The sequence below is a fragment of the Rosa rugosa genome, chromosome 6 (genome assembly GCF_958449725.1).
Source record: "Rosa rugosa chromosome 6, drRosRugo1.1, whole genome shotgun sequence".
Classification (NCBI taxonomy): Eukaryota; Viridiplantae; Streptophyta; class Magnoliopsida; order Rosales; family Rosaceae; genus Rosa; species Rosa rugosa.
Genome location: NC_084825.1, coordinates 53,483,257 through 53,506,638, shown reverse-complemented (window position 1 = coordinate 53,506,638; position 23,382 = coordinate 53,483,257). Strand labels below are relative to the sequence as shown.

Genomic DNA, 23,382 nt, shown 5'->3' with positions numbered 1-23,382 from the left:
CAGACCCTATTTTCATACGTATGCTCATTAATTAAGTCTTTGTTGTATGATCCCCTTGATTTAGATACTTACCAATTCCATGCGCGGTTTACGTACAGTACTATATACCAATGAAATTAACAACATTGCTGACAGTTTATGAATGAAAATATGCGAACCTAGCTATGACTTAATTTTGCCAAGGGTACGTGTCTTTATCTGTGAACAAAATGATCAAGACTAATTGGTACTGCTGTATTTGATACCGTGATTTATGACAACTATAGAAGACTTGAAGTAGTTGGGCAAATAGCTAAGAGGATTTGCCTATCACGCATCATCCTAACTGACAGTTTAATTAATTAGCTGTCTTCCCAATACTCCACAATTAAGAGTAGCCATGCATCCTGTAGTACGCAGTGTAGCTAGTAATTAAGTATTTAAGTTCAACTAATTAAGGAATGAAAACAAGTAAGCCCTAATTCCATAAACAAACACAACCGAACAAGCTAGGTGAAAATTTTGACACTCGTGATAAAAAAAAATGTTTGGTAGCTGGACATATATAATACATGCGTACAATGTTGAAGACCAGCTGATCTAGTTATATGGGACGTAGTTTTTCAATTCCACTTATTAAATACAGCCAAATTTTTCGTTCTTAATTTTCCCGCTAGTAAGGTTCCGCGAAAGAGTCGTAAATTAAGAATGACAAGCTAAATTTGTTTTCCTTGATTTGTAAACAACAACTGCATTTAAACCAGCTTCAAATTGCCTTTGAAGTTTAAAGGCAATTTTTGTTAAAAAGTCTCTCTCTCTCTCTCTCATTGCAAGGTTATTGCAGAGCTTTATACTTAAGACTAGATTAAAATGCTCTAAAGTTCAGTTCTTCATATTGATTTGCAGGACGCTTAACTATATTATTCGAAATTTTGAGGCGTGGGTAATTGAAGAGCTCTCTGGGGTGCATCCGTTAATAGTTCAGAAATATTGCATTGTAGAACAGCGTTGTTAACTTATATAGATGGAGTCCCCTCATGAAGAAATAGTTGAAATTGAGAGGTTACTTTCCTAACCTAAACAACTCTAAGACAAATAATTGTGTGCAATACTGCCATATATGGGGATTATACATGTTCTATTCTTTCTGACCACCGAGTGCAACTAACACTGTTACGTATGTTTGTCGCGTGTAGTCCACATCTGAATCCAGCGACCACAGAGGAGCAATTTACCATAGAAAAATTGCCATGGTCATCTGCGGAAATATATAATCCGTATGGTTCATCCTTAATTTCGTCCAATGTGGAATCTTATATTTCTAATGGCGTGTGTGTTCGGTATTTCAATGGATCCTTTGTTCTTATACGTTCTAGTTCTCAACGAAGATGTGAAGTGTATTGGAGTGGATAAGAAGTCGAAAAAAACAGCTCTTTGCTTGTGATCACTTACAGATATCCATTATGTATATGACATTTATTTTCAAAATGTTTTTTTACTTAATACCATGAGACATGACGCCAATAGGGAGAGGAGATTTCTACCACTTGTTAAGCGAATAGCTAGAGCGATTTGGCGGTCGTACATCTTAATTGATAAATGATACTCTAGCTGTTTTGCCTATTCCACAAGTAAGAAAAAGACTTGATATTGTTAAAAAATTGAAATTAGGACAATATGAATTCATCTTTTGTTAGACGTTAATTAGAGTATATTAATTGTTTTAATGTATGCGCGCAGGTAGCAATCTTAATTTTCTTTACAAAAATGAGGGGCACAAAGTCTTTTTTTATTTTTTTTTATTATTATTTTTTTTTTTTTTAAAACCCCACCCCATTCCCACCTTTGATGGGGCTCGAACTCCTGACCTCTTATATATGAGACCAAAGCCTTATCACCCCACCAAACACACACACCCTAGGGCACAAAGTCTTTGAATACAAGGAACTTTCTAAACTCTCTTGTGATGGTGCAATATGTGGCGCGAATTCTTCGGATCTACAAAATCCATAAGAAAATTGAGAACAAGCAGCCTTCTAGCAGAGAAACTAGAATATGGGTTAAAGGCGTTTTCATGTTCCTCTTTACAAGTCATGTAAGTTTCTGTTTTAATTATCTTAACTAATTTATTTGAGCAGTCCATAATGTTTTAATTGAAAACTTGCCCTTCTTTAATTATTATCATTTGTTATGGAATTGGAAAAAGATGAAGCTCAAATAAAATCAATGCTTAATTGTGAGTTGAATTAAGAAGGAAAGGATCCTATCAAAAAATATTAAAAGAAGAAGAAGAAGAACAAGGAAATGAAGAGCTAGCTAATATGTTTTTCAGACCCAAATTGAGAATTTCCGGAATACATATACGGTACGGCCCTAGCTTATTAAAGTTATTTTCCTCCATTTGATGGAGTTGGCAAGTGTTTTTCCTCCAGAACGTTATTAAATTTTCTTTTCAGTAGTTCGATTAATTATTAACAACTAATTTCTTGTCTTTGTAGGTAATAGGAGCTCTATGGTACTTTTTTTCTTTTCAACGAGAAATAGATTGTTGGCGATATGTTTGTCGAGTTGAAAATGGTTGTGAACTTCGTACTTTTAATTGTGCTCAAGATCATTCATTTCAAAATGTCCAGTTTCTGAATGATTTATGTCCTATAAGTTCACCAAATACAACACTTTTCAACTTTGGCATATTTCTTGACGCTCTTCAATCTGGTATATTAGAGTCAACAGATTTTCCGCAAAATTTTTTGTATTGTTTCTGGTGGGGCTTACGAAATCTAAGCTTTGTTCATCCATAAGAAACAAAAAGAATAGTTAGTAAGCATAAAAAATGTATAAGAACTAATTAATCCTTTAATTTTTTTGCAGTTCTCAGACCAGTGCTTATGCGTGGGAAAATCTCTTTGCTGTTTTTCTATCAATAATTGGCATGTTGCTGGTTCTAATATATCTCAGTGCTAGTCTCGCACTACGTACGATTAGCCAAAAGCCGCATGCTTTTCTCTAATTTATCATCGAAGCAAACACTAATTATCCCCACGACCTGATCATCATCACCAACAGTACTCTAGTTTGTGACTAATTGTGTCAACTCGTTACTCCGATCCATACGTACATGCTAATTAGTTCAATAATCAATCAAGTAAGAGATGCAGAGCTCTGGACCTATTTACTGAGCAAAAGATGGACAACTAACTTAGAGAGTCCAAGAGATCAAGATCGGTGTGGTAATCGGTAAATATAGCTAGCTAGCTAGCTCAGTAGGTGGAGAAGGTAATTGGCAAGAAAGGGAACTTTTGTCGACCCTAATCAAAAGATCAGAAAAGAATCATAAAAAGTTAAAAACTAGAGCGTTCACCTTTTGTATAAGAGGACCTAATGAGATTAGGACCTTCATGATATGGAGGTGCACAACTACCAGAAACCCTAGCTAGTGCTTGACTGCATACAGAAATTATTAAACATATATATCACAACAATGGAGGGTCTATACAAGTATATTACTAGATTAATAGAGGGTCTACATCTGAAAGATTTCGCAGAGTGGGAGAAGATTATTTCCTTGCATGCTTACGGATGAGAGTGTTTTGTGGATCCCACCTCACCTCCTTCCTCAACCAATTGGTAATGGAATCGAAAATGCCAACTTAACTAAATCTGTACACTGTAAACAGTGTGTGATATTCATGATTCATTCAAGAAACTGGAGGCAGCGTTATGTATGACCGGGCCTTGAAATTAAAGTGGTTATAAACAGAAACTACGAATACAGGACCTGGAAGAGAAATGCTTGACTGAAGAAATTATGTACGTAATTCGATTGTGATGTATCATGTATGGGTCATATATACAATTATACATGATACATACATATATACATACTTCATTCTGAACATGATCCACTCTGTACTAAAACTCGTGGCTTAATGATGAAGGAGGGTAAGCTTTAATGGGTGGAAGAATCTCTCAAAGTCCGACCCAGATGGTTCTGAAAAGACCCGACATTTCTGCCCTATTGCCAAGAAAAAAGAAAGAAGGAAAAACAAAAGGTGAAGCTTTTTTTTCTACTAAATTAAGGATGGACGCCCACTATCATTCCAACTCAACCACTTCAATTAATTGCCTCAAACAAATAGATAATCCATCACATTCTAGCTAATACACAATCAAACCACAAATCTTTCCATGAGTTAACTGGAATGAATATATAACACGAGTGATTCTTGTACATAATTTAACTAATTACCACTCTTTCTTGCTGGCGAACCCTAAAAAGGAATATGGGACTTGCTTGGCCTCCTCTTGTACTCATGAATCTTCGTACAGCATTCCTTCACACCCTTGATCACATGACCTTTTGAAGCCAACAAAAACATTAAGCTTCAACCATGCACATTGATCATTAGAGAGTAGTACTAGCTAGTACTTAAAGCAACACAAAATAAAAAAAGAAGAAACTTAATTTCTTCATCAAAAGAAGAGAGGTGAGAATTGAGAAAAGAGTCCTAGGAAAATCAAGTACTAAAAAGACTGATAAGAGAGGAAGAAAGAAATCCCATGTACCATATTAATTTGTTATTTAACTTATCAAACTCCAAACCAACCCACCCACCATGTGAAAATCAAAACCAAAATACCATCTTCTTGATCATCATTATGTTTCTCTTTTACCATGATCCTCCACCTAACATTCCATTCCAATACACACCAGAATGATCTCCTTCCCCTCCATTTTGCTCAAATTCAGTGCTTGTAGTAGTATTAGTAGTACTGCTTGGAATCTGCTTCAAATCCTGATCAGTAGGAAACAAGAGCCTTGCATGATGATGACTTGTACCATCTTGAACGCCTTGAAGACTTCCATAGCCACTCTCATACCCATCAAGAGAAAAACTGAGCCTTGGCTTAAATTCTTGCAAATTTGGATACCCATGATTACCAGTAGAGAACATCGTGATAGTATTCGAATCTGCTACAGATATGGGAGCCATGAAAGAGTTCATTAATCCCCTTGATGCATTGATCCCAGTACTCTTGAGGAGCTCCATAGCCGAGAGATTATGAGGGGATGAAGTACTAATTCTAGAAGAGCTAGGATTAAAGATGCTATGATGATCATAGTCCTGATCAGATGTTGGTGGGTATGCTAGGTTGAGATCTTGACCTTGATGGATCTTAGGGTTTTGAGAATCAGCACTTTGTTGGGTCATCACCAGATCATGATGAGCAAGCTTCTTAGATGAATTGGAAGTTGATGGTGACGAAGATGATGAAGTTGAAGATCTCTTGTTATTCTTCCTTGAGCCTCCACCCACTGGAACATTTCTCAAAGACCCACCTTCAGTCCAATACCTTCTACAAGTCTTACAGAAGTACCTTGGCTGAGAGAGACTGTAATTGTTATAGTAACAGAATTTAGTGGTTGTTGAGTTGCACCTTGGACAATTCAAAGCTTGATCCTTCTGAGGTCTTCCTCTTCTCTCTAAGATGGGCCTTGAATCAGAAACTTCAACTCCCATGGATTTAACCACTCCAATCCCCTGAAATTAATAAAATACAAAAATAATAAAGCAAAAAAATAACAACAAAGACAGCAAAAGGGCATAACTTTGGTGGTGATTGCACACAAAGTATTTGTCACCCAAAAAATTTACGACAGAGATTTATGGAGGAAGAAAGCAAAAGGAAGAAAACAAGAGGTTCAGGATTACCACAGCAACAAAAGAAACAAGTTACTTTATCAGATGATGGGATGAAAAGCTAGAAAGAAAGAAAAAAGTGCAGTAGTACTACTTTCAACTTTCCAGACAAAAATGAAAGACCAAGGGAAGACAGCAACAATATAAATTCTGATATTAGTGGAGGGGCTGAGCTAAACCCAATAACATATATATCATCTGTGGAGAGGTAAAAGTATTAACTTTAGAACTAACAATCAGAGAGATAAATCTTCAGAAAAATTAAAAGAGAGGTACTCTAATTCAGCTTTGAAAAAACACAACCCTAGAAAATAATTTCATGATTTCATGGAGGAAAAGGAAAAAGCAAGCAAGCTGCCTTTACCTGTGGCCAGTGAGCTGTGTCCATGGATTAAGAAGGAGAAAAGGGAAGAGAGAAAAAGCTATCGAAGTCTTTCAGAAAGAGAGAGAAAAAATCAACCACTTTAGTAAGCAGCTGGTCTAAAAGCAAAGATGAAGCACTACTTGGAAGGAGATGGTCTATGACTCTATGTGGTGTGGTTCCATGTGTTGGCCAACTATATGAGAAGAGATAGAGAGAGAAAGAGTGCATGGGTGGGGTATTTTTGTCTTTTAATGCTCTGTCATTATCCCACATACATTCCTATTCATCCCTTAAACACAATATTTGGGAATAATGTGTACATGCACATAAGAAGTTTAGTAGAATATAAATATGTCCTTGCATTTGTCAATGTAATGATTCATTGTAGAATTTAGTGGGTTCTTTCTGACCAGAGAAGGAGGAATTGAGTTTACTTTTTTCCTGCTCCATTATTTCTTCTTTTCTTCTATTACTATTTTCAATTGCATTCCTTTTTCTTCATCAAATTAGGACAGGAGGTACTCATTTCCTTTGTTTTCCACTAATGCCTATTTTCTGTACATTATTTTTCTTTTCTATCAACAATGTCTCTTATAATTTATTATTGTATGGATTTTGAATAGATGTTTAGTCCAAATCTAATCTCCTATTCAGGAAAAAAGGAAGACAGACAGTGACCACATTAAACCTCCAATTTCTCACTCCAAAGCCACTATATATGATATACATGTAGCCCCCTAATCAAGCTAAGCTACTCTAGTAACTCTACCATTAGGCATAGCTAAATAGAGCTAGGGTTCATAGCAAACAGCCTACAAAATTCAACATTACACAGAGGAATAAAGCGAGTTTCTTGCTAATCTGACCAAGCTCTTTGCGTACAAAGTAGAATCACCAGCGAAAAAGGACAAGAGGAAAGCTTTAGTGGAGTACTAGACAGAGGTCACAGAAACACAAACCCATCAAGGTGACGGCGGCAAGGTGCAGCAGTTGTCACTGCCGAAGCGGCAGTGGCGACGTGGCGGGAGACGATTGGCCGGAGAGCAAGCCGGGTTGATGAGGTTTCGAAACGTGTCGGTGAAGAATATTTAGGACTCTGGGTTCCATACTTCAATCCCATCGCAGGAACAGTACTAGAAAACAAGAACGTGCGCGCGCATGTGGCGGTGTCGATCTTAAACACAACCTAAGCAACTGAGTTAACCGTCGTACGATTGTCTGACTCCATTAGGGTTTCAGTCAAACTCCCATTAGGGTTTTAGTCAAACTCTCTCCGTACCTCACGAGGTGCTGCCACGTCTGACGCTCCTTGTCGTCTACCAGGTCTCACCTTAGCTGGTTGTCACTGGCTACCGGAGCACCATTGGTTTGTACGACTTGTCGTTGAGCTCGCTTAACCCAAAGCGACATCAATGATTTGGGGTTTGATAGAAACGAGGCAATGGAATCCATATCCGTGACACTGTTACCCATCACTATTTGCAGGAGTAATTTGATAAGACTTAAGAGCTAGAATGGAATCTAGTTGCGTAGTTTTGCATGGTTGCACTAGGAATCTGTATAGGGTTAGCATTCAAGCGAGTGAAGACAATTGTCCTCGGAAATTATTTTTGCACTTAATATATTTTGCAATTTTCATTATCTATGTGATTATGACGTTAATAAATGAACGTGTTTCTCATGCATATAGTCATTTTCCATCAATTACTTCAACTCCAATATCAATCAAAAATTTAAGACGAACAAGTTAACAAACTTCGGACATGACCAATTTCTATAGTGTGATGAGCGGTGTGTTCAGGCTCTCGGGAACAAATTCACCGTTGTAGCTGACCCGCCATTACTACCTATCTCGGCTTCATGTAGGCAATGTGGTTTTTCCCCTCTCTCTATCCTTATCCCGAAGGCATACGCTTTTTAAAGTGATTCAATCTCATATGCACCACTTCGTAATTTTAGCAATTAGTAACATTTTTGAGATCTCCAATTCGAATTTTAGTGATAAGTAGCATGAGATTCAAATTTGCTCACCACCAATACATTGATGGTGATACCACCACTCAATATAAAATTATTATGTGTTATAAAACATAATTATAGTTAATCATGATGTTTTATTAAGCAAATAAATTGTAAGTATTAAATTAATTCTACATGACGTGACAAATTTTAATTGGGTGGTGATATCACCACAAAAAAAAAATGGTGAGCAAATTTAAATCCAGTAGCATGTGTGAGATCTCCAATTTAAATGTCTCGATTCTCCTACATACAAAAGGAAGAAATATTTCAAAAAAAAAAAATCTATTTTTTATAGAACAAATCTGGTTCTGTAAAAGTTTGAATTTTCCACACAAAAGAATGCGAAATTTCCTTGAAAGCTTTTCACAATGGCGACAAGAACGAGAGCATTCCTCATACAGCGAAAGAATGAAAAAAGGGGGGAATTCCTCTTATGCCTTCTCCATCTTTACAAAGAAAAACCTACAGACAGGTCCAACAAAGGTAGATCCACCCAGAAAAGCAAGATGAACATGTGGGACCTAAAAGACTTTCAAAAATCAACCATGGCCTATCCATTACCCATAAAGCTATAAGCAATGAAGCTTCCCTGGTCTCGAGTCATTACCAAATAAGTAGTTTTTATTCTTGAAAGGTTTTCCATATCTTCATCTAAATCTAACTTTGCCTAACTAATGTTTTACAATCAACTAATTTAAAAACCATTTGGCCCAATCACAACAAATCTTGGTGCCTTGGTTACCCAACACCAAAAGTTACAGTATCTTTATTTAAAGGAAACTTCAAGTCCTAAATAAAGATTATTTAACATGGCAAACATAGCAAGAGAACTAGCCTATGTCTCACATTATTTTAAAGGACGACACACAAATGTTTGAAAAGTTAGGCAAAGCATGCGTGTTAATTGTCAAGATAGTCATCACCCTGAACATTCCTTAGATTGAAAATGAAGTACATTCATACTTTAATCCCGTTAACTAGGGAGAATTTGTCCCCTACATTCACTTCTACATCCAACAGAATGTTAAAGTTATTTGTTATACTTCAAGATCAAGCTGACTTCTATACCTACTTACCTAGTGGGGGCATGAGGCAATACCATCACTGATATGGATGGTGAAATAGATTGCTTGGAACAATTCAACAGGATTATATTACAACAAGGATTGAAATTAGACCTCAGAAAATGCGAGCGAGAACAAATAGGCCACTAGCATGCACAATGATTATCCAGTTCAACTTACTCATTCAACTTGCAGACATCAATGAACTTCTGAACTGCATTGTGGTACTGAGTTCCCTGTAACATGTACACACATGATATCAAACACAGCTACCAACAATGTCCATTTAGGAATGTGTTGGTTCATATCAAAAGTTCTCAGAATCTCAAAGTTATTTGTCCAAATAAGGAATACAAGTCAAGCAATGAGTAATTTCCTTATTGCAAGAATAAACAAAACATACTATATGAATGTAATTTACAATTTATATGAGTTCCCGGATACAAGTCCAAATGAAAGGGTGGAGAGTTCAAAGAAACACATACCTCCCAGTAAAGCTGGTTGCAGTCCATGCATTGCCAAAACTGTAGATTCTTATCAAACAAGCAGTTGGGGATTCTTTGGAAACCTTTTGCAGCTTCCACAGCTTCTTCAGTCGTCAAGGGCTTTTGAATAAACCTACCATTGCATCTGGTGCATCTTGACATCAGCTGATCTTCACTAACTTTCAGTTGGAAAGTTTCAATTACCTGCAATATAATTCAGATTTAGCCTGAAACAACATTTCCTCCTGTCTGATAGCTTCTATGAGTGGTAAAGTAGTTTCCCTTTAAATGCATTCGGATTTCCACAGAAGTGGGAATCTTTCAAAATGAGCACACGTGTACCTCAAGTAGTTGTTCATTCTTGAGAAGACTCTTCACCCTATATATTTGATTTTTGATTAGATACTCGTATCTAAGTAGCTTAGCATCCCGCGTCAAGAGCACTCTATTCTCTCTATTTGCATGATCTATTAATTCCCTGCATATGATGAAACTAATTAATATTGTCATGGAAAAGACATTAAAACAGATTCAAGCTCTACATAAAATTAACATCTAACAGCATAATCTTGATAATACCTGGATTCAGGCTTTTTCGAATATGGGCTTGCAGCATCGATCCCAACGCATCTTAAATGTTTAGCTAAGCCTTCGACCTGAATACGCATGATCAAGAAAGTAGCATGTTACATTTCAGCAGCAGACTTATTGCCCTGAGAAGAACCCTGGGAGTGCAGCATATATGCAAAGGGATTGTTCTTTTCCCTGGCTAATTGGCATTTGGCATAACTCATGGAAGAGAAGGAAAAAAACTAAACTCAAAGACTCAAACTATGGGGAGTAAACATATAAGAGAACTTACCATCACATCACATAAAAACTTCGGATGTCCATCACCCCCTACAGTCAAATCCCATGGTGCGGGACCTTTCCAATCATCAAAATAATGTCCTTGCTTGAAACCCACTGATGACCGTCTTTTGCCTTTTCTTTTGCTAGCTTTGGCTTTCTTATCAGATTCTCCCAATAAAATCTTTTCCCCATATCTGCTTACAACCTTCAAGAGAAATTCATCCATAGGCTGGGTATTCCTATGCTGTGTCATAATAGTTGTTCCCTCTACAGTAGTTATATCATTAGAAACATCAGTCGCTCGGACCATATCTACGGCTTCACAAAATTTCATCCTTACAACTTTATTACATATATCAAGCTTCTCAAGAACTTGTTTCAACCCAAGGTTCACAATGGCGGGATGTGGTTCAGAAGGCGAGTGAACTAAGATCCCTGCAGTTACAATTCCAGTAACTCCATCACCAACAGGGAGTAGCAATTGGTATAACAAAAGGCAAGGCTTCAAAAAATAAATAATCTTATCCTTTCTGTGATTAACACGATACGGTGCAAGAAATGCAAAAACTCTAGTATATGAAGCAATTAATGTGATCTAAAGATGCCGTACAACGGACCTTCCCTAATGACTTTCACTCGGAAGACATTGAATATTTCAAGCAAGCAATGTGCATCCATAGCTGCATATGTTTTCTGCTCTTCTGTAAGAGGGCGACATGACCAATCACTACATTGTAGTTCCTAAAGAAGAGATGTGTTACTTTAACAAATCATTACAGTAACTAAAAATACCCATCTCATCACTCCATCGTAGTATTTAAGAGCCCAAATATTTACATTGTGGAGTAGAATAGGAACATGAATGATGCCCAAATTAGAACGAAAAAAAGTTTCAAATGCCAAACCTTTGAAAGAGAAATGCCAAGGAGTTCTTTGCAGATAGTTGCCAAACTCTTGGTTTCCTTTGGTGTCTTCTTCCCATGTTGCTTCTGTTGCAGATGCTGGTATATGCTCGTAATATCCAAATATGGCTCCACCTGTTCACCATACATTCATAAACTATAAGCCCATAACCAAAATCCTCTCTACAGAAAAATATCAACATATACTCTACAATACAGCCCTTCAGTCAACTAGCTATCTGCAAAGGGCAACTACTCAAAGCGGAAACTAGGCCATAAGCAAATCACATTGATCACAATAACTCACTCTTAACTCAAACTCCCATCCCACTATCACCAAAGCTCAAGTCACTGGATACCTAACAAAATATGGCCTTGTTTTGCTTCTTCACTTACATAAAAACAGAGCAATTTTCCCACATTATACATATCTATCACACAAACCATAGAATTTAAGCAAGCTTGTGACTATTTCGACTAAATAAGCATAAGTTATGAAACAGAGCAAGGTAAAAAGCATCCAACTTTGTAAAAAAAATCAACTGGGTAACTCTAAAGCATTCATCTTTGCCTTCACAAACCCAAATCTCTTACCCTATCAAACCAGGATCACAAACCTGAGCACAATAACTCAACTTTCAACCTAACATAGCCTTGTTTTGCTTCTTCAAAGTTCCCATATTATACATATCTATTACGTGAACGAATTTAAGCAAGCATGTGATTATTTCGACTAAATAAGCATCAGCTACGAAACAGAGCAACGTAAAAAGCATTGCACTTTGTAACAAATTTTAACTGGGTAAGTCTCAAAGCATTCAACTTTGCATTCACAAACCCAAAATCTCTTACCCTATCAAACCCAGGATCACAACCCTGAGAGCTGAAAGTGGACGACAAGTAAACCAAATCCTGCTTAAACCTGAAACCCAGTTTCAGAACATCCGGGTTCACAAACGCATCCCTCAGCAGAACCCATATTGAAGGCAGAGGGACGGAGGCCAAGTCGAGCAGGAAGACGACGACCGAGTCGTCGCCGGCGGCGAGTTCGTGGCCGAGTTGGCAGGCGAGTTGGAGGAGAGAGACGGTTGGGTAAGTGGGGTGGTGGGAGCGGAGGGGCTTCCACTCGGCGTCGAGGGCAATGATGGTGGAGCGAGTCAGGGAGGTGGTTAGGTGAGTGAACTCGGGGGAATCGGTGGAGGAGACCAAGTGGGTTTTCAAAGGCATTGGGTTTTGGGGATCCATGGAACTGTGTTTTTTTTTTTTTTTTTGGTTGCAGCAGATATATATATATATATATATATATATATATATATATATATATTAGGGGATGGAGCGGTCCGGTCCAGACTTGATTACCAAACCGGATGGTTCGGTTTCAATGAATTTGACAAGTCTAGGCATTGTTTCTTGCTTCAGTAGAATGATACATCAAAGAAGAGTAAATCCAGCTTTATTTTCCTTTTCTTTTTTCACCAATAACCCTTACAAGAGCACTCACCATTTTGAAAATGGTGAAACCTATTTCTATCTCTTACTATAATCTCTCTATTGAAAATCTTGGATATCATTTTTGTTACATCATGACAATCCCAACAGACCCTGAGGTTCTTCACAATCCTAATGGGTACTCCTTCTCTCAAACTGATGAAACCAAAAGCAATGGCAAACTTCTCGCTGTGTTTAAACAATGCATCCTCTTTCTCTTCTTCTTCTATATCGAACAGCACAGGGTTGGTATTGGCAACATAACCTGCTAATTTCAGGCGCCGGGAGATTTCTTCCAGCTTCATTTCGATTTCATTATACCTTGGATGAGAATTGTCTTCCCCTGCAAAGAATTCATGAACTTCCCCATCAACTTCTATGACACTACAACCAGGAAGCTTCCTCACACCTTTAGCCTTCATATTTTGCCGCACATTACTAACTCCATCATAAAGCTTGGAATCCGCATATATATTGGACAAAAGCACATAAGCACCGTGATTCCTGTCCTCGAGTTCTACTATCTTTCTCGACGCAAGCTCACCCAGTTCCATATTCCGATACATTCTACTAGCGTGGAGCAAAGCCCCCCAAGCACCCGCATGAGGCTTCATTGGCATGTTGTTAATGAAGTTCAGGGCTTCATCTAAACGCCCAGCTCGACCATATAAGTCAACAATGCACCCATAATGCTCTAGCTGAGGTTCAATCCCATACAATTCTTTCATTGAGTCAAAATGTCGACGACCTTCCTCCACTAGTCCAACCACAGTACAACCCCTAAGAACCGAAACAAAGGTAACTTCATTTGGCTGAACGCCTTCTTTCTCCATAACTGAGAAAAGCTCAAGACACTTCTCACCAAAGCCATTCATAGCTAGTCCCCCCAAGGCAACACTCCACGTATACACATTCTTTTCCTTCATCCCCCAAAACACTTCCATGGCCTTACTCATGTTCCCACATTTCGCATACATGTCAAGCAGTGCAGTCCCCAATGTCACTGTCATCCTCACCTTGTTTCTCTCTATATATGCATGAGCCCATCTCCCTTGATCCAGTGCCCCCAAGTGACAACACGCCGATAACACCGAAACCATACACACCTCATTCACCCTCACACCCTCCATTTGCATCAAATGGAACAAACCCAAAGCTTCCCTAGACTTCCCACATTGCGCATACCCCGCAATCATCGCATTCCAAGCAATTGGGTCTCTCTCAGGCATTTCATCGAACAATAACCGTGCATAATCTACATCCCCACATTTAGCACAAGCGCTCACAATAGCAGTCTGACACACCAAATCAGGATCGGCAATGCCGCTAAACACTCTATGACATTGCTCCAAGCAACCCAATTCCGCATACATAAATATTAAAGCACTTTGAACATGCGGGTCATTCTCAAATCCATGCTTTACTAATGCACCATGGACCGAAGGACCAGTCTCAAATGACGAAAGCTGCGCAGAAGTGCGAACCAAGAAGTTAAATGTGTAGTTATCAGGTAGAAGATTGTTACGTGAATGGAGGATTCTGCTGTAAAAGTGAAAGCTTTTACTGGGTGTGGAGCTTTTGGAATAGGCCCTGATCATGGAGTTGAAGGCGAAGAGAGATGGGTTGTCACATTGGTCCAGGACTCGGTTGGAATATTCCAAATTGTTGGGGTTCCGGATGGCAATGGTGGCAACAAAGTTGCCGGAGAGGTGAGGATCGTTGAGAACGCCGTTAATGAGGAGTTGGGTGTGGATTTGCTTGAGATCTTTGAGAGTGGTGGATGAGTCTACTAGTGCAATTGTTGGGTGTTTTGCAATGCATCTCAAAGAGCTCATCATGACAATGTGGAGTTGGGCTTGTGCCTTGCCTCTTCTTTTGTATTGTGGTTGTCTTGTTTATCGGGCTTGCAAAAGACAGAGCCTCCATTAAACCAATAATTCCTGCACAATTAGATAGCATGAGTGTGCTTATTAGATTTCATTGAAGTGAACAAACCAAGACCACCATATCTCATCGTGGCTAGACTTAACTTATGAGACCAAACACTCTTGCTTAACTACAACCCATGATACTATGGTTCGACAAAATCTATGCCGTATTATCAATTACTGTACATTCCATCTGAATTTATTAATCAGTTGGTGAACAAGCTTTTACCTTTACGTTGCAAGTTTACCCTTTTGCTGCTCATGAGTCATGACAATGTAAACTCACTAAATTGGATAGTAACACGTACAAAGGCGATTGGAGAAAGTCAGAATAGCAAGGATATGCTACAGATTATAGACTACAGTTGATTATTTGTAGCTCTCTAATTCTTTTGATTTTAAGAGCAATATCTAGCTTTAATATGTTTTCTTGTTAAAAAAAAAAAAAACCAAGTCCAAAGTTCACAGATCCAAAAAATCGACGAACATGCAAACATGCTCAAAGGTCATTTTTTTCTCTACTCAATAAAATGAATCCTACAATCCCAGCCAAAATGTAAATAAACAAAAGGAGACAGGATTTTGAACATGGCATCAAATTCGACTTGAACAAATTGTTGGGGGACTAACAATCAAAATGTAGGGACTGTAGTTTGCCAAAAGAGAAAAAGATAACAAAACAGTGAAAAAGCAATTAAACTGAAAAATAAAACTCAACGAACAAAGCACAAATAGTTCCATATCAATAATTTGCTAAATATACATATATGAAATTTGCTCATGGGTTTTACTGTACTAAGAATATAGGAAATTCACATTCTTTGAAAATATATATACCTGAATTCAAGACAGTTGAATAATCTGCCTGCAAACTGCTCCAAAAATCTACAAAATCAAGTGACAACAATTAGAAAACTTGATATTATCATGGCTATACATACTATAAACTCAATATAGAAGCAATCTAATAAAATTTTACAGTTTATACCTGAATAAGAATCAGCAAGCAAGTTGACACTGAGCAATAGACAAAGGAACAGTTGCACAAAGATGGTGCCAAAATTATTTTGCATAAAATCTGCAGAAATCAAATAAAACAACTGTGAAACACTAAAATTAATTGCAAAGCTACCAACAATAACTTTAATACAAAGTTTCTGTGAGCCACCAAAAAAAAAAAAAAAAAAAAAAAAACTTTACTTGTCATGGGAAAGAAAACAGACGAAACTGAATGAATGACAATTATAAACTGAGAAAAATCAAATGTAGCAAATATAGTGAAACTACAGAATTGGTTTGCAGAAATACGTTTTAAAAACTGAATACAAATATTATATTTGCTACATTTGCAGAAAAAGAGAGCGCAAATCCAAACAATATTAATCCACACACACATCAAATTAATATCTTAATGATTCTTCAATTGTCATTGCTTCAGATTTCATACTAAATAGATTAAAAATTATAAAATAAAAAAAACATCTATAACTCATAAAAATAGTAAATCTTTAGTTAACTGATTATATCGAATTTGTGTTCTCTGTTTGGACTTTGTGAATTCCTCGAAGTATTTGATTTTTAATCTTCACCATGCTTTATTTATTTTATGGTTCCTTTCCACAACTACATGAAGGATCTAGGTTTTCTGTTTGTTCATGTTATACAAATGTCTGCAAAGCATAAGAACTATCTTCTTTGCTGGAAGAAAAAGACTTCTGGAAGCACTTCATTTCCTGAAGCGTTTTGGTTGTACTTTTTTGTTCATGAACTGTCCAACTGCCACATGGCTGCTAAGACTACTTTAACACATGGATGCAAGCACTGAAATATATCTCTCTAAATTGGGAGACAAATCTAAATCCCATTAAAAAAATAAAATGAAGGAAAAGTGAAGCTGCAGATCGCAATGTATCAAAAGGAGAATGAATGAAGCTCTACTTTGTGCAAGTCAATTACAGTACAAGAGCAAGAATCAAAGCATGCTTCTTTTAACCATTATATATACAGACCCAACGAAACATAAAATTCCTAAAACCCCTAATTTTCTCAACTCATCGAACCCAGAAATTATGACACACAAAATGCAGATCCAATTTCAACAAAGCATAAAAATATCAACATATACTCTCTACAATACAACCCTTGAGTCAACTAGCAATCTGCAAAGGGTAACTACTCGAAAGGAAACTAGGCCATACACAAATCACATTGATCACAATAACTCAACTCTCAACCCAAACTCACATCACACTATCACCAAAATGGCCTTGTTTTGCTTCTTCAAAGTTCCCATATTATACATATCCATCCAATAAACGAACTTAAGCAAGCATGTGATTATATCGACTAAATAAGCATCAGCTACGAAACAGAGCAACGTAAAAAGCATTGAACTTTGTAACAAATTTCAACTGGGTAAGTCTCAAAGCATTCAACTTTGCATTCACAAACCCATTATCTCTTACCCTATCAAACCCAGGATCACAACCCTGAGAGCTGAAAGTGGACTACTTGCCAAATCCTGCTTAAACCTGAAACCCAGGAACATCAGGGTTCACAAACGCATCCCTCAGCAAAACCCATGTTGAAGAGAGAGGAACGAAGGCCAAGTCGAGCAGGAAGACGACGACCGAGTCGTCGCCGGCGGCGAGTTCGTGGCCGAGTTGGCAGGCGAGTTGGAGGAGAGAGACGGTTGGGTAAGTGGGGTGGTGGGAGAGGAGGGGCTTCCACTCGGCAATGATGGAGGAGTGAGTCAGGGAGGAGGTTAGGTGAGTGAACTCGGGGGAATCGGTGGAGGAGACGAGGTGGGTTTTCAGGGGTATTGGGTTTGGGGGAAGAAGAGTAGCTCTACTTTTTTTTTTTTTTTTTTGGTTGCAGAAGATATATACATTAGGGAATGGAGCGGTCCGGTCCAAACTCAGTTACCAAACTCGGACCAAATCGGTTTAGATGAATTCGAGTTATGAAACCAAAGTTAAAATTGTTCGGTTAATTTTAGACATCGTACCCTCTTATTTGAATATTCTATATAGAGGATTTCTCTCTAAATTTATTAAATGGTTGCTAGTTTGCATCTTACTTGTATATTATATTAAAGATTGTATATTGTAAAAGTGAATAAAGAACGCAAAACAAAACAATAGTAAACGTAAATATCTTTGAAAAATTGCTCTTAATGAATCATTTTTGGTCCAATTTGGTATAGAGGGTGTCGGTGTTTTGGTTTCAGACTACCATGTTCCAATAGAATCACGACATAATATGCATAGCACATTATGACATGGACCAATTAATTAGATATTATCTCGATGGGACCAATAAATAACAAGTAATTTTGACATGGACAGATCACATTAACCCAAACCACCACGTGTACAATTATTCGAGACCATACAATCGGTGTCTTTAATGGAGTGTAATTTTCCTGAAGTAGCGGGCCATTCGGTATGATCCCCCTTCTTTCAGGTCTTTGGCCCAACCCTACATAACCGGGAAGAAATCTGCTGTCCCTAATACCCTGTGCCAAACCTGTCCCCATGCATTCATTGGTCCATAAAGATTAAGAAAATATTTTCTTAATCTTTTGTTCCATATTTTATTCTTTGTGGACCAATGAATGCATGGGGACTGGTTTGGCACAGTATTTTTGGGGACAGCAGATTTCATCCCTACATAACCATCTTCGACATTAACTCTACTTTTATGTTGGGCCAAGCACTTGACTTTTGGATCATACCCGACCCGACACGACCCAATCCATGAATCAAACAGTGGCGCCAAACAATCGAAAAAAACACCATCACTTCCCGCCAGATGGCGCTAAAATTCATTTCCCGCGAACCCTAATTAGCGCGCGAAAGCCACTCATTGGTTAAATACCACCCCGACCCGAAATCTTGAGACCCAAAAAAAAAAAAAATCACAGAGCAAAAATGGTGGCCCTGAGGAAGAGAACCCGAGCCCTAAAGCCACAAATGGCAATCGACAACAGCGGATCTGAATCCGGAAACGACGGCGTTTGCTGCGAGGAATGTGGGTCCGGCCACTCGCCGGCGGAGCTTCTTCTCTGCGACGGCTGCGATAAAGGGTACCACCTGTTTTGCCTCAGACCCATCTTGGTTAATGTGCCCAAAGGCTCTTGGTTCGGGCCTTGTTGTTCTAAACAGAAGAAACCCAAGTGTGAGTTCATCGATTTGGCTTTGTTTTGTTGGTTCAGATTCGGATTTCGTTTCGATAAAATTTTTCGAGTTTTTGCTGTGAAATTAAGTGGGTTTTTTTGTATGGTTTTGTTGTTTTTGGGTGTATATTGGAAAACCCAATTTTGATTGAAACACTGCTTCTTTGGTATTACAGCTTTCCCTCTCATCCAGACCAAAATCGTTGACTTCTTTCGGATTCAGAGAAACGCAGAAGTATCGGAGAAGATGAACCAAGGTAAAAACCCGATAAGAAATTGAGTTAGAGGGTTTAGATTCCTTTTCAATTTTGGGTGTATGTGAAGATGTTTGTTTGTTTTTTTTTTTTTTTTTTTATGTGTGTTTGGTGGGACTAATGGGACAGCATTGGTTCTGTTTTTGTTTGTAGATAATCGAAAGAGGCGAAAGAGAGCGAGTGGTTTGGTGATGTCCAAGAAGAGAAGGAGAATGCTGCCTTTTAGTCCCAGTGAAGACCCTGCAGTGAGATTGAAGCAAATGGCGTCCCTAGCAACAGCTTTGACGGCCACGGGAACTGAGTTTAGTAATAAGCTTATTTATAGGCCTGGGATGGCGCCGAGGGAGGCCAACTGTCCAGATTATGAACATGGAGGCATGCAGGTAAATAGTAGTCAGTTATCGAATTCAGATAAAAGTTGTTTGGTAACTAGAATGGTTCAGTCTGTATATTGGTGTCTGATGGTTCATGGATTGTTTTGTTATAGACTGTAAATGTCTCTCTTTAACTGTTAAGGATTGGAAAGTTCCTTGTTTTTGGTGCATTTAGCTCAAAATTCAGACTGGTCAGTACTTGTCTATTAGGTGGATAGTGCCTCAGTCATGTTTATAAGCGAATCCAAATTCCTAGCTATAGTGAATAGTATTATGGCTAGAACAATAGTTTACATGCATCATAGACTTGGTTAACCATTGCATTTTTATGGGATGCATATAAAATATGAATATATTGTAAGGTAATTCTCACTTGTTAAATGTACTCTATTGATTTCAAGCAAAAGCAAAAGAACCAATTACAGTATCTTTAATCTGTATTAACAAGAAGTTTAGGGTGGAAAATTGGAGCTTCTAGTTGGTTAGCTGTGTAACACAATGAAAAGGAAACTGCTTTTAGACAACTTGATTGAATGTAGTGTCATTTAGTGAAACAACTGCCCATATGGAGACTTGCATGTTGCATGGTAATGAGTAACCAATGGGAAAACTCTTTTTATAGCTTTAAAGATGGCACTTTTATAAAAAGAAAATTTGAGCCAAAAGAAAAGGACAGAATTCTCTTATGAGGCCAGGGAGAGAGATCAATATTTTACTGCAATTCGTTGTGGTGCATATATGCATAGTAGTTCATGCCTGTGATGCATTGCAAGTTTCTCATACTTGAATATAGTGATGTTTATTGACCTAACTGATTTCATGTGTTTCAGGTTTTGTCAAAAGAAGATTTTGAGACTTTAACTTTGTGCAAAAGCATGATGGAAAGAGGAGAATGTCCGCCCCTCATGGTTGTTTTTGATCCTCAGGAGGGGTGAGTATCAGGACAACAGATATAGTCGCTCATGAAAGCTGATGTAATTGGACTCCTAATTTATTGTTATTTCTTAATTTCCATAGGTTCACAGTTGAGGCTGATAAGCTTATAAAGGATTGGACAATAATCACAGAATACACTGGAGATGTTGATTACTTGAAGAACCGTGAAAATGATGATGGGGATAGCATTATGACATTACTTTCAGCTGCTGATCCTTCAAAAAGCCTTGTCATTTGTCCTGACAAGTATGGCAATATTGCCCGCTACATCAATGGCATCAACAATCACACACCGTAAGCTCATCCTCTTTTCTAAATTTTGTTTCATGCCTTGATTTGTTTCCCTTATTCCCATTATATGAAAGCCCTGCAAGTCATATCCAATTGAAATTTGTAAATTGGATAGCTGCATTGTCGTCAACATGCATGACTCTGGAAGGAATAACATACCTTATCCCTTTGATCCTTTATGAGTGATAAGTCAAAAAGAAACAGTTCATATCTTAAAAGCCAATATGGTCCTCATAAATTCAACTTTGAATACATTCACCAGTTGCTAGTGGTGACTGATGTTTATAAATCAATCACATGCTACATAATGTATTAAGCTTCGATAAGGTGTAGAATATTTTTAGGTATTGAATGTTGTCCAAAGACATGATGTTTGCTGCGGTGCCAATATAATTAAAGTTGCTGTAATTTTGTGCAGGGAAGGGAGAAAGAAGCAGAACCTAAAATGTGTAAGATTTGATGTCAACGGCGAGTCTCGGGTATTACTGATTGCCAACAGGGATATACCAAAGGGAGAGAGATTGTATTATGATTACAATGCATATGAGAATGAATATCCTACTGAGCACTTTGTGTAGCCTTCTTTCTTTGTCTCACTGATTTCCCACAGTAAATTAAATGAAGCAAATATCACGAGTCATGATTTCTTTTCTTAGACCACAATTCTTTCGTTCATTCACATTCAATCTCGAATAAATGCAACCACATTGGTTCTTTTGTGTATCGGAACAAGTTATCTGCTAGTCATGCCTTCGTAAAGGATCAACTGGCTGAAGCTCTGGATTTACTTCAAGAAGAGGACTGCTCTAGAGTTAATATTTTATCACACCATAGTAAATGAATGTGTTTTATCAGCTTATGCTTCTAAAATCCAGAATTTTTGGACCCAAGTTTGATGATAAGCTATTTTTTCTTCTTCTGATCTGAGCTAAGCAAAACATATAGTAGAAACGGATTCTGCTATTCTAGTGAAGTTGATCTCTCATACTGATGTTGCTCTTCATCCCATGGGCTCGCTTATTTGTTGGTGTAAAAATTTGATCAGAAGCTTCCATTGCTTCTCCCTAAAGCACATTTACAAAGAAAGTAATATGGTAGCAGATTGCCTTGCTAAAGAAAGCATCAATCATGCTTATGGGATAATTGAGTTTCATGGTCCTCCCATTCATGCCTCTTCTGCTTATCTATGATACTAACCTGGCCAAGAAGAATCTCTGTTAGGCCTGATGATAGGCCAAGCTAGCTAGTTCTCTTTTTGTCTTTTTCTTTGTTTCTGGGGCTTTTGACCCCTTACTTACCAAAAAAAAAACATATAGTTTCAGAAATCATATTTGGGCTTTATCGCCATAAGCACCTTATGAATTTCAGATTGAAGAGGGAATAACTGAATAGGTTTTCTCAAGCCTAGAGCAGAAACATATTTTCCTTCTAAATTGGGCTCGGTTTGTGTAAGCCTAGAACCTAAGTCATCAAAATCCAATGAGCCCATTAATGAACAAGGTGATATCTCATGATTAGGTATGAAAACCATACCCTAACAATTAACAATGGATCTGTGGCGCAATGGTAGCGCGTCTGACTCCAGATCAGAAGGTTGCGTGTTCGATTCACGTCAGGTTCATTTTTTTTTTTGACCTTTTTACCTTTTTTTTTTCCCCCTTCTTCTTTGTTTTTGAAATACTGTGGACTCTTTTACCCTTTTGCATTTCTTACAACAACAGTCTATTAATTAGGACAAGACCTCAAACAACTGTTTCTTGCATATACACAACAAACACAAGGCAAGTTAAGGTGGTTGGTTGAGAGTGATGAAGAAACTCATGAGCAGCAGCAGAAGTACTATCAAAATAGTGATATACTAAGTGGTGCAACATCACAGCAGCAGAACTGTCAGTGATCCACAGCAAAGCACAGAGCTAGCACACTTTTCCTTACCTACTTATAACTCTTCATCGAGTCGAGAGGACCACCTCATAATGCGCACATATATCTTTCTTCACAAACAAACAACACTCTAGGGTTCTTATATAATAGACTGGTCCAGAAAAACTCAGGCGCTAATTAAGCTGCTGTGTAGTACGTAACAACCACATTGTGTGTAACCCTAGCTGGCAAAAGCATTCAAATTCGAGCAGTAGTTGCAAGAGAGCCCAACAGAGAAAGGAGACGGAGAAAGTGGGCGCGCGCTAGCTGCCATCAGATCTAGATCAGATGAGATGCATCCCCACAGTTTTGTGGTCACGTAGTCTTATTCACTCAGCTTTATAATCTTTGTGTGCTGCAGATCGATTAGGGTTTATATTATATGCAGTTGTAATCAGTAAATATATATTTATAGCACCATATTTGTGGTTCTTTTATTCACTCAGCTTTATAATCTTTGTGTGCTGCAGATCGATTAGGGTTTGATATATGCAGTTGTAATCTGTAAATATAGATTTATAGCCCCAAATCTGTGGTCCTTTTATCAGATATGTAAGCATGAACTGAACTTTAATTGTCCTTATTGGATTCGGGGTTTAGAAGGTCCAGCCAAACATCTGCTATCAGGGATTTGTCATCAG

At 37.9% G+C, this 23,382-nt stretch overlaps 4 protein-coding genes and 1 non-coding gene across 8 annotated transcripts; 2 read left to right on the top strand and 3 right to left on the bottom strand.

Moving 5' to 3' along the window:
* Nucleotides 1-4,138: 4,138 nt before the first annotated feature.
* Nucleotides 4,139-6,212, bottom strand: LOC133717411 (dof zinc finger protein DOF1.8-like). 3 transcript variants are annotated; one of them, XR_009849607.1, is made up of 3 exons: nt 6,046-6,212; nt 4,546-5,522; nt 4,139-4,336 (listed from the first exon to the last, which is right to left on the bottom strand). XR_009849607.1 is itself a non-coding variant. In XM_062144120.1 (2 exons), exons 1-2 carry the CDS (start codon nt 6,067-6,069, stop codon nt 4,650-4,652), a joined length of 897 nt encoding a protein of 298 aa, XP_062000104.1. In that variant the 5' UTR covers nt 6,070-6,212; the 3' UTR covers nt 4,139-4,649. The 3 variants fall into 3 exon arrangements, 2 of the variants coding, with proteins under 2 accessions (XP_062000104.1, XP_062000105.1); XM_062144120.1 differs by having other exon boundaries at nt 4,139-5,522; XM_062144121.1 differs by lacking the exon at nt 6,046-6,212 and adding an exon at nt 5,694-6,038 and having other exon boundaries at nt 4,139-5,522.
* Nucleotides 6,213-8,938: 2,726 nt separating this feature from the next.
* On the bottom strand, nt 8,939-12,789 carry LOC133714444 (uncharacterized). Its single transcript, XM_062140560.1, has 8 exons — nt 12,223-12,789; nt 11,374-11,505; nt 11,086-11,209; nt 10,479-10,903; nt 10,196-10,272; nt 9,959-10,094; nt 9,617-9,820; nt 8,939-9,367 (listed from the first exon to the last, which is right to left on the bottom strand). The coding sequence occupies exons 1-8, from the start codon at nt 12,613-12,615 to the stop codon at nt 9,308-9,310; spliced, it is 1,551 nt and encodes a 516-aa protein (XP_061996544.1). The 5' UTR covers nt 12,616-12,789; the 3' UTR covers nt 8,939-9,307.
* A 17-nt stretch (nt 12,790-12,806) lies between these two features.
* LOC133714443 (putative pentatricopeptide repeat-containing protein At5g40405) lies at nt 12,807-17,650 on the bottom strand. 2 transcript variants are annotated; one of them, XM_062140559.1, is made up of 4 exons: nt 17,252-17,650; nt 15,775-15,864; nt 15,624-15,671; nt 12,807-14,806 (listed from the first exon to the last, which is right to left on the bottom strand). In XM_062140559.1, exon 4 carries the CDS (start codon nt 14,694-14,696, stop codon nt 12,843-12,845), a length of 1,854 nt encoding a protein of 617 aa, XP_061996543.1. In that variant the 5' UTR covers nt 14,697-14,806; nt 15,624-15,671; nt 15,775-15,864; nt 17,252-17,650; the 3' UTR covers nt 12,807-12,842. The 2 variants fall into 2 exon arrangements, with proteins under 2 accessions (XP_061996543.1, XP_061996542.1); XM_062140558.1 differs by having other exon boundaries at nt 12,807-14,798.
* Nucleotides 17,651-18,704: 1,054 nt separating this feature from the next.
* On the top strand, nt 18,705-21,479 carry LOC133718302 (histone-lysine N-methyltransferase ATXR6). Its single transcript, XM_062145111.1, has 6 exons — nt 18,705-18,965; nt 19,140-19,220; nt 19,371-19,600; nt 20,422-20,522; nt 20,609-20,821; nt 21,237-21,479. Exons 1-6 carry the CDS (start codon nt 18,719-18,721, stop codon nt 21,394-21,396), a joined length of 1,032 nt encoding a protein of 343 aa, XP_062001095.1. The 5' UTR covers nt 18,705-18,718; the 3' UTR covers nt 21,397-21,479.
* Nucleotides 21,480-22,367: 888 nt separating this feature from the next.
* TRNAW-CCA (transfer RNA tryptophan (anticodon CCA)) lies at nt 22,368-22,439 on the top strand. The gene has a single exon. It is a non-coding gene; the product is annotated as a tRNA-Trp (tRNA).
* Nucleotides 22,440-23,382: the final 943 nt, after the last annotated feature.